Source organism: Nematolebias whitei, chromosome 5 (assembly GCF_014905685.2).
Source record: "Nematolebias whitei isolate Nwh7 chromosome 5, NemWhi1, whole genome shotgun sequence".
In the NCBI taxonomy this organism is placed as follows: Eukaryota; Metazoa; Chordata; class Actinopteri; order Cyprinodontiformes; family Rivulidae; genus Nematolebias; species Nematolebias whitei.
In genome coordinates, this window is record NC_056502.1 from 36845378 (window position 1) to 36858813 (window position 13436).

Here is a 13436-nt window from a genome sequence, read left to right on the forward strand (position 1 = left end):
TATATATATATATATATATATATATATATATATATATGCATGTATACTTATATACATATCACACCTATAAGATATAAATATATGTATATATGTATATATAATAATACAGTAACTAGAACATCCCTTTCATGGATTTTCACTTATTGTGGGGGATCTGGAACACCTGCAATAAATGAGGAACTACTGTAATCAAAATGACAAGAAATAAAGGATTGAAATACTTCACTCTATGTGAAATTAATCTATAATATTTGGGTTTCACTTTCTGAAATGATTGACAAAAGAATTGACCAATTTTTTCATAATATTGTAATTATTTGAGATGCACCTGTAAAAGACTTTGGTCTTAGGCAGTCATTTAATCCACACTAGAAACAAATGTCAATTTCACAACACACACAAAAAGAACTCTGTGAAGTGAACAAACTATTAAAGTAGAAGGCAGATGAGAGCTTTAAGGCTTGACTGAGGGCAGATCAGGACAGGCAGGTACCACCATGACATATATCTGAATATTTTAACATCAGTTAGGGCCACATGCGGGTCACTAATTTGATCAGTACACACAGAGCTAGTAGAATTAATCTAAGTTCAATTAATAGATCAAATGTGTATAGTGTATGTGTATATGAGAAAAGTGTATACAATTAAAAACTTTGACAATGTGTGTCCTAGAAAATAAGACCAAGCTAAATCAGGGCAGCAGAGCATCAAGAACCGCTGCTGTTGATACAAGTCACAGCAGAACCAGAGAAGCTTCATGCAGCAAAAACACACCATCACGCCACTCAGACCACTTGCCTTTCCGTCCATTTACCGCTGGACCTGGTGGTTTTTCCTCACTGGTAGCTGCTAACATAGAGACACATTGAGGCTTATTAAAAAAGAGATTCTGAAACCTAAATGAGAGACCTTAAACTACAAGTTCTCATACACAAAGTTACAACCTCAGATGTGCACACAAACACCACAATTCCAAAACCAATGGTTGAGTGATTCAATAGTCAAAGTGGAAATTATTTAATGTTCCTTGGTGGAAAGAATGAGTTTCTGAAGAGAAACTGCATCAAGTCATCCAAGGAAGTCTAAAACAGCCTGAAATCTTCAGCTAAGAAGTCTGGCAACATCCACTGCACCAAATCCTTTTGCACACCTTCATGTTTTGTTTTCGATTTATTAATGTCAGTTTGTTTTGTTTTTGAAGGCATACTGCAGGGCGTGTAGCCCGCATATAATCCTTCAACGCAACTCAAATGTTGTTCATAAAGCATATTTAAAACAAACAAAGTTTGACCAAAGCTCTGAACAGATAAGAGGTCTGCAAAACAACAATCATACTGTGCAAAAGAACAAATTGTGAAAGTGACATTATTAAGTAAATATAAAAATATGAAAGATATATAGAAATATGAGTCCCACTCAGCCTGAGCTCTTGACATTTCCAACTCACTGTTCCCTTGTGTTTGTCTCCTTCATATTTTCTCCCTCATGTAATCAGTTCCTCCTCTGCCACCTGTTGTGTCTCCCAGGTGTTTGTGTTTATCCCATCGTTAACATCTGTATCTAAGTTCGCATCTTCGTATTCTTCCTTGTCTGTGCATTGTATCCTGTTCGTGTCTTGTGTCTGCCTTCCTCCTGAGTTCATGTAAGTTTTGCTTTTGCATATATTAAATATATATTCAATTCTAAGACCCATGTTCTCCGAGTCCTGTCTGCAAATGGGTTCAAAACACAAGAAACCAGGGCTTAATTTGAGCCAGATCCTGCTGGAACAGGATCCAGGAACTCTTATTTTGGCAGGGTTAGTTCAGGTTACTGTTTGCTTGGATCTGGGAACTCTCAGGCTTACTAATGATAAAGTTATGAACAAATTTGACTGCCTTGAATGAATAAAATGTATATTGGATGTGTAAGCTGAAAATAATTACATAAACACTCATTTTAAACACAACAGCCACTTATGAGCTTCTTAATATCACATACAATCTGCCTCTTCTAGTAGCATTTCCGACTCTACCCTTCAAAAAAATCTCTGCCCCTAAAAGAGTGGTGGAGGTGACTGAGGAGCTAACCAGGCAATCATACACGGGCAGGAGCTCACAGGCTTCTGGAGGTTCACATGTGGAGTCAGACAATCAATGGGCAGGGAGTGGGACAGAGTCGGGCTTGGTTCTGAGCCTGACTTACTTGACAGTCCCATCAAGTAAGGGGGAGGGGGGTAGGAAGATGCTTGACAGAAGCGGAGTGTTTAGAAATGTAGGTAATAACAGATGTTAATCAACCTGTTAAAATACACCAAAATCATGGTCATGTCATCCTGGTCATGTTGCAGTTGTTGTTGTTATCCATTACTGTTTTTGTTGGTTTCTACTTTTTGGTGTCCTGTTATGTAATCTGTTGCTGTGTGCTTGTTCTGGTTGTCCCTGTACAGCACTTTGGTGTGCTTTGTCACTGTTTAAAGTGCTATATAAATAAATTGGTATGGTATGGTAAAATGCAGGTAATCATATCTACTTTATTCAAAATTTTCTGGGGGAGGACCCCCAGACTCCCCACCAGCCCAGTCAGTATTTGCGTTCCAGCATCGATTAGTTTACAAATTAAGCCCTGCAAGAAACGTAACACCTGTAATGATCATTCATTAAATTCCATGGCTGACTGGTAGGCTATAGTGATAGCTGGTAAACCAAAAATATGTTTCTTATGGTGAGAGGCTGCAGGTTTAATGAGTCTTTCTCACTTCTGGGATATGTCAACATGTCTGCAAACTTGGTAGCAGACATGTCCTGGTAGACTGCTCTGGCCTTTGATGGATAAAGCTGGTTTCATGTCCGTCTCCTGTGACCCTTTTTACGAGCTGTCACCTCAAACTAATTTAACCAGTTTAGTAAATCTGGTCTAATGTGGCTTTTTGGAGACCTGGTTGCGACTGCGACCCCACTGAGCCAACAAAGCAAAACAAAATAGAAGCATGCCACTTAGATCAGAGAGAAGAAAGTAAAAACTGTTGGAAGCTTCATTTTTATGTCAGTTATGAATTTGTTCATTAAACAGTTTTTTATTTTAATGCAAAAGTAATTTAGATGAACAGCAAAAGACACATCAGTCTACAAACTGTTTAAAGGTCATGTCTGTTGGAGCAAACACACCTTTGTTACCAGTGTGGGCTTCAGGTGCCCCATGCTCCTCCTCTGTTCCCTCTTAGTGGATTCCACACACAATTAAAATAAAATAACATTAAGGCTTTGGCAAATGTAGAATGTCACAAACTGTGAAAGCACAGCAGACAAATTCTGTCAGTTAGCAACCTTTTCCTTCTCTCTGCAACCAGCAGGGGGAGATTTTAAGACTTTAGCTCATAGAGAGAATGCTCACACACGCTCATGCACACAACCTTACAACTACACACTACAAGCTGAGTGATATAAAGGAGTGTAGGAACAACAGCATTGGATCGATAAGACCCCATGCTGCAGGACGGAAGGAAGAAGGAAAAAGAAAGAAGACCAAGATAAAATGTAGATTAAAAGGGGAAGGCAACACAAAAGCATCAACGGTAAAGTAAAAGAAAGATTGTCCACATACAAATGAATGAAAGGAGGCAAAACAAAAGAGCAAAGAATTGACTTGGAAATATAGCAATAAAAATGATGCACAGAAGAGAGGGGGAGTTCTTGTGAACTCTGGCATGAATGAAACAGCTGTGACTTCTGTGACAAGATCTCCAAAACTTCCCTCCACCTCGCTGTCTGTCAGCTACTGCAAAACTACACGTGTTTTCATACACACTAAATTATTTACAGACAATAAATTATTACAATGTATTTCAGTAGTCATACAAGCTAAACAATGCTGACAGGTAGCAAAACGGAAAGCAGATGAGCAACTCTTTAGGACAACAAGCAAGATCCTGACAGGACTACATGTAACTACAACCTCAACCCCAACACAAACACAGCTGCAACAAGAACCGTCACGTTGTGCAGAAATGAGGTTTAGTCTCCACTGAGCACAGCCACGTGTCACCCAGACTGGGTTTTCATCTTAGTGAGATGTAGCTAAACCAGCACTCTGTGTGAAAACCTACAGTCTGATACAAACCTTCACATGGCTGTGCTTCTTCATCTCCATTCTCTGAGAGTAAAATAAAAAGAGCCAAGTAGAGATGTTATGGATGGAAGGAAAACAGAAACTCATAATGCAAATTTTAAAAATCCTCACACGTAGGCCTGTTGCGATAAACAATAAATCAATTAATCACATGATAAATGAAAATTATCGACCTCACTTTCATTCATCGGCTTTATCGTTTCTTTGTGTCTCTCTCTTTCTACTGAAGACACTGGATGACAAAAGGCTGAACTCTTCACTGACCCCTCCCTTTCTCTTTAAAATCCATTTTAACCGTCCAAAATCGTGTTTTTGGATCATTGAAAGTAGCTAAGCTGAGAAGTTAAGCTAACAGGCTGACCTCGGGGAAAAAAAACCCGTCTTGTCGAAGCTCCAAAAATTCTCGGCTGAAACCTGTGCCTTCGTCTCAAAAGTTGTTTTTCTCTGCAAAAAGAAGCTGAGAATTTGTTTACTGATTTTTTTTTAATTAAAAGCTTTGTGTGAAAAATTATTTGCTAAAGAGCTCAAACCACACCGAGTGTCCACCATTTTGAGAACCGAATAAAGGAAAGAGAGACAACCCATGTCACGTCAAGAGACCTCCCTCCCATTTTTCTTAAAGAGACACGCTGCTCGCTCCCTCACTATCAGTTCAGTCTTATATTGCCATCGGGTGGTCAAAAAAAGGTACTACACTCAAAACAAATTAACCAGCATTTCTTCTTAAATGTGACAATAATTATTAATTATTGTCAAATTTCAAACAATATTATAGTTTATCGCAATAATTTCTGAGACAATTAATTGCCCGGCAAAATGTGTCATCGTGACAGGCCTACTCACACGTATATTAAAACTTGAACAGGTCCTTCAGCAAATAACAATCCTTCTTCATCAGTCATGAAGCATGAGAGTCAAAGCTCTTTCTGACACTCAGTTTGATCAAGTAAAAACATCTCAAGTACAGAGCGCTCTACTTGTATTGAAGCCACTTTGTACACAGTAACCATACAATATGAATAGACAAGACTTACTTCTGTCTTTTCCTGTGGGTGGAAGCTGTGGGAGTTGTCGCCCTCGTCTACTGGACATTGGAGTGCTAGAGGGACTGGTCTGAGCTGATCCACTACGAGGATGTGCCCTGCATGACAAAAAGCAGTGAACACTAAGGTGAGGCACAAAATAAATCAAAAGCTAATGGTGGATGCTGGGCCAGGTTATGCTGCACCCACAGAACAGTCATTGTCAAAGAAAAGAAGCTGCTTGTCATAGACGTGTAACAAGTTGAGCATATTATTTTAGCATTGATTTTAAAAAGACAAACCAACATTATAAAGTGACACCCACAAATGGCAGATCACTGTAAACTTCACAATGTGACGTACACAGCAATGACAATTGACTCATGGCATGGAAATGGGGAGGGGTAACATTAACCGTAAGGAACTGAGCTGCAATTATTATTTTTTTAATCGCCAGGTGTAATTGCATGTTCAGTCGACTCATCGAGCTGCAGGGGATAAAAGAAGAGTTCAACGGACCAGTGCGACCATGCGTTCAGACTGTCTCCAGGGAGCTTGAACTCAAAGCAACAAATAAATGAAACAAACAGAACCAACAACACAACTTCAGTTGATGTAAATAATGGAAATAAAGTTAAAACGTTGGCCCATCACTGCTACACTCGCACACATGTATGAGCAGTGTGATGGAATCCAAAAATAAACAGAGTAGGCAAGCTTTCCGATGTCGGGATCGCTCAGGAGGCGTGTAAAGAAAATACAGAAAGTTTGCAGTTTAAGGGACGAAACGGAAAAAAAATGGCAAGGTTGATAGGAAAAGAGACGATGTTAGGTAGGAGGTAATGGAATAATAAGATGAGGTAGGAGATAGGTGAAGCTGGGTATCAGGGTGTAGGGAATGGGAGAGGATGGGAGTGGCAGGTGTAGTTTGGGGTGTGGAGCATTTACTCTGTGGGTTAGTCAGGAGTTGGTTAAAAACCCGTCAACTAGAGTCTATTTGGGCTGTGTTAGTTTGTCAAATGTTTTAGCTGCACAATCATTTAGCAGAAGTGGAGCAACTCTGGAGGCTGAAACAATTTCTTGGGCTGAATTAAATCTCAGAGTAGTGGCACGAGTTTCTGGGATCTTCTCCCAGCAGATGTTATCCAGCTGGGAGGCTGATAAAAACAGAGCGGTTGAAATACTGACCAATCAGCTGCAACTTTCTGACCACAGATCAATAAATGCTGCTCATCTAAAACTACAAATGTTCTGCAGGAGAAACGTGCATTCTAGTTTTCACATTAAGGATAAAACGATTCATTAAAGAATCTATTTCGTTCCGTTCGCTTGTCTTGATTTAGAGATATGTATTGTTTTGTTCAGCGCATGCACTAAAAAAAGCTTTGCATCAGTAAATTAGTTCAGTGTTCAGCTGCCAGGTCAGACAAGAAAATAGCTTAAGGTAAAGACAAAGGAGACTCAGAGTAACTTATTTTAAAGTTTTGACAGGAAAAATATTCAAATTCTGAATTTAGTGCAAACTGTTTTAAACCTTGTTTACCAAAGAAATAAAAAGCACTTTGAGATCAGAAATATTTTTTTCATTAACTGTCCAAAAATTGCTCTTTGATTATGATGTCAAAAGTGCAACAGAGAATGTCAAATGAGACCAATCAAACTCTTGTTGAGGAACCTGTGACCAAGAAAATATGTTGGGTATCTAACTTGAGTTAATGTACTTTCTGAAACCGGTGCTTAGTTTGAAAAAAGTTTTAATTTCGGCCCCCATTTGTAAGTGGGTTTGACACCCCTGTTTTAGATGTATGGTTGTAAGTTTCTGGAGTACTGATGAAATAAACAAATACAATTAGTACACAGAACTGTATACGGACTGAGCGGTGGGGTTAGCGGTGTGCGGGCACCTAATTTTGTGACCTGTTCCACCCCTCTTACAGGGATGTAACTTTCAGACACACCGCCTACACTAACATTCTTATAGCAGATCAATCTGACCCAACATGGTAGAAGAACTTCATTACAGTTCAGTGTCTGCTGAGTTGTTATAGCAGCAAAATGGGCAACTACCTCATATTAGACATGAAGTGATATCGTTATGGCTCATAGATGCATATAAAAACAACAATTTCCTCTTTAATCCTCTTAAAAAATCAGAAATTATTAAAGAAGAATTCAAGGACAGTGGACATGGTACTGTGTCATGCTTTTTTTTATAGCTAATTTGTAATACTGGTAAACAGAACTGTAGGGCTTCGTATTCCAACTTTATAAAATAAAACTTTTGCATAATTTGAAACAAATGCCACAAACTCTATCCTGATAATAACTGTGTTTTTAACATTCTTTAGATTGATTTAAAACACCAACAATTGTTTCTCTCTCCAGCGTAGCTAAGCCTCAGCGAAATGATTGTACAACTAAACTCCAGGTTGCTGTTAGCTTGGTTAGCCTCTCCAATCTGGGTCACACCTCGTCATGGCAGGTGAGGGGGGTGCGGACCTCCCAGATGGCAGAGACGGCATCGACCTCATGAGTGACGAGTCGTGGGGGCGTTCAGAGGAGCGTGAGCGGGATGTGAGGCGCTCTACAGTGGGCCGCTGGTCTGCAGAGCGGGACCTGCTGTGAAACTCGTGTCTGTCCATGGCGCCGTAGTTCCTACAGAGGTTGTTGAGAGACAGGCAGGCACTCAGTGTGACTCCACTTCAGCGACATTAGACTGGCAGGGTGGACAGTGTGAGCAAACACTCTTGTTGGACCCTGATACTCCAAGATGAAAGGGCTTATGGACCATAATTACATTTTTATCACTAACAATAATATACACTTCTCGTTTTATAAGCATGGAAATATTTTGGCCTTCCTAAAATAAATAAAAGTGAAGAAAATACCACAATCAACAACATCAATATTACATTTATTTAAAATGACCGTATGAAATTATTAAAATAGCAGACAGGACATAACCAATTATTTCTAAATTGTGTAGATTTGCATGCACGGTAGTTTTTCCACACACAGAAAAAAGGTAAATGCTCTTTATGTGGTAATTCTGAGGAGGCTTTATGTGTCCTTAACCACAAGTAGATCATTTATTTTTCTCTCTGACTCATTGAAATGCTTTTTTTTTTTTTTTTACTGCACTCATCTGCAGGAGTCACCAAAGTGAATGAACTAGCATGAAAGATTTGACGACTTTTTAACAATGAATAACTGATGCAACCTGGGATCAAACCTGCAACCTCAAGATGGTGAGACCACGGCACTGACCACCGAGCTACCGCATCAACTCGAGTGTAGTGTGGTAAATTCACTGTGAAATTGAGAAAACGTACACAAAAATAAGGACCATGTCTATGTTACTTGTATAAAGCTGAACATTCACTTGTTTACATTAAATGGGTTTCATTGGTTTTAAATTTTCAGCCATTATTTCTAGGGGGAAAGTTCAGATATTGTTTTAGCACATAGCAAATTGTGACTTAAAGAGCCAGAAAGAAGATGAGGTTTCTCATCCAGGGAAGTCATTGACAGTGCAGAGGTACGATTAACAACTTAAGGGCAGAACCAGGAAGGAGAAAAAAACAGAACATATAACAAGATATAATAATGCACAAAATAGTCTTAAAGACAAGAAATGTTAACAAATTAAAGGGATTACAGCATGCACGCTGGTCGTTTTGTACTTTACCAGCTCAAAGACAAGAAAACATTAAAGATTTGTCTCAAATAAACATGACATAATTAAACCTATTTGTTTTCCATAAAAAGCAGAACGCTTGATGGGCTCTACACGATGAAAATACTCGACAACTTACTGTATTTTATAAAAATGAGTAGCCACCAAAGCTAATTTATGGTGAAAACATGCAAAAAACATAAATTTTCTGAATAATTTAGTTGAAAACTAGATCAACAGTTTAAACATATGAACAGTTACAAAAAATGTATAATGGTGTTGATAATGTAAATGTGTTTTGGATCGGTTTCTTTGAATAATGAAAAATTTGTCCAGAAGAGGTGATATCTCTTTTTGACCTAAACTGGCACACAAAAAACATTTCAGCAGGAATCTGAATGCCCTTTTACAACAATAATCATGTACACATTTTTATTACAAAGTTGTTAAAAAGACCAAAGAGTCATGAAAAATGTGTAAATAAAATTTCAGCAAATAAAATATTTAATTAGATGAAATAAGAAGGGGATAACAATGACAAACATCCCATGTATGTAGTGTCTATCCATCCATTATCTTTACTCAATTCTTCCTTTTCAGGTCATGAGGTCACTAGCGCCCATATCCAGCAGTCACTGTGCGAGAGATGGGGGACACCCTGGACAGGTCTCCAGTTCATCACAGGGCCATAGAGGCAAACGAGACAAACAACCATTCGCTCTCTCACTCACACCTAGGGACAACTTAGAGTTACCATTCAGTCTTACATGCATGTTTTTGGCCTGTGGGAGGAAACTGGAGTACCCGGAGAAAGCCCAAGCAGCACAGAGAGAACATGCAAACTCCACCCAGAAAGCCCCCTGGCCAGGATTCAATCCTGCAACCTGTTCACTGAGGCAGCAGCTCTACCAACTGAGCCACCGGGCCCATCTCACATAAAACAATTAGGAAAACATTTTCTTCCACATTTTTCATAGGCCAATTAATTACTTTCTTTTCTACTTTGAAATAAATATTAATTTCATGCTAACAAACAGGCTGTGGCATTGTACACTGAAAAACTGAATTGAGACAGTTGTTATAAGGCTCAAACTCCTTTTTGGCTTTATTGCTTCTTATTTTTATTATTTTCTTGTATTATTTCCTGAATGTACGCAGACAATATCTAGCCGTACGGACAGCAAAGAAAACTCTGTAACAATTCCTTTAAACTTTAAAGTTCTAAATACTGTGGCTACAAAAATGAACCAAAACAATGAATCTATTTCAAATTATATATAAAAAATTACATTGATTTGTGAATTATGGATTTAGATTAGGCCTGTACACTATATTAAGAATCTATTATCATAGAAACAATAATACAGCAAAATTGACCCCAAGTACTTAAAGTCCTGCACCTTTGTGACCTCTGCTCCTTGTATCCTCACTGTTCCACCGGCCTCCCTCTCATTCACACACATACTCTGTCTTACTACGGCTGACTTTCATTCCTCTTCTTTCAAGTGCATACCTCCACCTCTCCAAGTTCTCTTCCACCTGTTCTCACCACAGATCACAATGTCATCTGCAAACATCATAGTCCATGGGGGTTCCTGTCTGACCTCATCTGTTAGTTGGTTCATCACCAGAGCAAACAAGAAGGGGCTAAGAGCCAATCCTTGATCCCACTTCCACCTTGAAGCAATCTGTCATTCCTGCATCACATCTCACCACTGTCCTGCTGTCCTCATACATATCCTGTACCAGTCTAATATAATTCTCAGCCACCCAGATTTCCTCATGCAATACCACACCTCCTCCCTCGGTACCCTGTCATTTGCATTTTCTAAACTCACAAAAACACAATGGAGTTCTTTCTAACCCTCTCTGTACTTCTCCATCAGCATCCTCAAAGCAAAGATGGCATCTGTGGTGCTCTTTCTTGGCATGAAACCATACTGCTGCTCACAGTCACCTCTTGTCTAAGTCTTGCTTCCACAACTTTCTCCCAGATCTCAACGTTTGACTCATCAGCTTAATTCCCCTGTAGTTGCTATAACTCTGTACATCACCTTTGTTCTTAAAAATGGGCATACTCACCTTCAAATATGCCATTTAATATATGAGCCAAAATTCTCACTGCCATCTCTCCTAGACATTTCCAAACCTCCACTGGTATGTCATTGGGTTCTACTGCCTTCCCTTTCTTCATTCTTTTCAGAGCTTTCCAAACTTCATCCTCACTAATCTTTCCCACTTCCTGGTCCACAGTTTCTATGACCTATACTCTTCTTTCCCTTTCATTCTCTTCATTCATTAGCTTCTCAAAATACTCCTTCCATCTTCCTGTCACAGTCTCCTGAATTGTTGGAACATTACCAATTCTATCTTTTACAAGTCTAACTGGCTGCACATCCTTTCCTGCCTGATCCCTCTGTATTGCCAATTGGTACAAGTCCTTCTAGCCCTTTTTAGTGTCCAGCCTCCCATACAACTCATCATATGCCTTCTGCTTTGCTTTTTTTGCTTTTAGCTTCCCTATTTGCTCTACGTTGCATCTACTTATATTGCTGTCCACTCTCTCTAAACTGGTAGATACAAAAACTGGATTAAAGCTATTGTGGTCATACCTTCTTTTCAAAACTGTCTAGAGACTATCAACAGTTTGATTAAGGACCTACAGATCAAACTCTAGACTCCTCGTAAGTACTGCCACCCTCCAAGTCTGAGCCACCCACCAGTGTCAAGCCACCCTCCAGGACCCAAACATACTCCAAAACCCAACTAATCTTTAGTGTTCAGATACTCTCTAAAACCCAGTCATCCTCCAGGGCCCAACAACTCAAAGCAATGCCAAGCAACGTCATTGCTGACATGGGACTGACTCCATAGTTCATGCGTCTTTACATCCAAAGTCCTCTTTGTTGTCAGTCTAGGAGGACACTCTCTCTTGGAACCCTCCTGGTAAGTTCCAAGAGGCTTTGGACCCTCGTCACTCTCTCTTTCATGTCCAAGAATGTTCTGATAGATGCCTCTCTCTTTCTTGCTCCTGTAGGGTCAAAGACAATACTGTTCATTTTCCACTCCTTGTGTGTCTCTAGTCACCCTTCACAGAGAGTTTCCAGTCACCACTCACAAAATTTCACCCAGCACCAGCTTCCTAATCTACAGACATCAGCCTCTGAGTCTTTCCACTCACTATCCTCTAAAGGTCTCCACTTACCAGCCTCCAAGGGTGTCTAGTTTACTATTGCCTAAGGACTCCAGTCTCCTGTTCTTAAGGATCTTCAGTTTCCTGGCGCCCAGGGCTTGTAGTCCCCTGTTGTCTTGGGCTCTCACATCGCCAGTCACCAGGGATTTCAGGGCACTGAAAGCTCCATGCCAAATGTCAAAGAGTATTCCCAGTCTTCAGTTCTCAAGCATCCATGGTCTCTGACCTTCAACCCACCGCAGTTTCCGGATCTTGAGCCTCCACAACCTCCAGCACTCAAGTCTCCATGATCTTCTACCCTTGAGTTCCTAGAGAGATCTGAACTCTCTCTCGTGGGTCTGGTCAGTTCCCGGGCCATCCACCTGAATTCTCTTGCAAGTCTCGACAGTTTTATTTTTACTGTCTCCACATTTGAGATGCATCACAGTGCGACAACTCTAAATAGAGGTTGGTGACTTACTTAAACGGTGTTCACTGCCTGTAATATTTATTGTTCTAATAATACTTTACCATAAAATGATTCCAGAATGTTAATAAACCAGAATACAGAATAATGTCTTAACTAGGCCAAAATTATCATTATAGTGAGTTCTGTGCACATTTATTTGGTGGGTGTGGCAAAGTTAGAATCAATTTTTTTTTTTACTTGGCAATTCAATGTGCGCTCATCATACACATTTTCAGACCACCAGTTGAAATTAATTAAACTTGTTTTTAGAGGTTTGACTTTATAATGTACACAAGCAATGGACATCAAAATATGAACAATCAAATGCTGGTCAGCATTCAACTCCACAACCGATAAACACAAAGCTGAAATCAGCAACACAGATAGCTCTGAGCCTCAAGATCCAAAAGCAGTTGTGTATAGTTTGTTCACATCTACACAACTCCAGAGCTGTGATGACTTCTTAACAAAAACCGATATCAGACAGGATATCATTTTGAGTCATCACACATATGGTCACAGAGAAATAAGGGAGGATCACGGGACAACTTGAAGAGACCAGATGATGGTGGATGCACAGACGCTGCAGCAGTACATTTCAGTACCTCTCATAGTCATAGTTGGAGGAATAGGCGCCCTCTGAATAGGCTCGGGTCATCCTAGTGGAACGCAGTAATCTGACTGCTTCCTCTCTGCAGAGTGGGAACGCACGATGGTTGCGACTGGCAAAAAAATATCATAACTGGTAAGCATTTAAGTGTCCTTCACCGCATCAAGATTTATTATTAGGAAGAAAACCTGCAAACAAAGTTTTTGATGTCCATTACAATCAAAACTTATAAACCATCATGATGATCCTGATGCAGTAAATACATAATTATGTTTGTGAGAGAACCCTTTCTGTTGGACAAAACTTTTCAAACACAGAATATTTATGCAGGGGTGTCAAACTCCAGGTCTTGAAGGCCGGAGTCCTGCAACTTTTAG

At 39.7% G+C, this 13436-nt stretch overlaps 1 protein-coding gene across 1 annotated transcript in view; it reads right to left on the reverse strand.

The window, feature by feature from the left end:
* The window catches only part of rims2a (regulating synaptic membrane exocytosis 2a), a gene marked incomplete in the record, with an annotated part of 256836 nt that overhangs the window by 81302 nt on the left and 162098 nt on the right, over positions 1 to 13436 (reverse strand). The window contains 2 exon segments of the mRNA XM_037676440.1: positions 5145 to 5251; positions 7602 to 7787. Coding sequence (XP_037532368.1) covers positions 5145 to 5251; positions 7602 to 7787 — 293 coding nt within the window.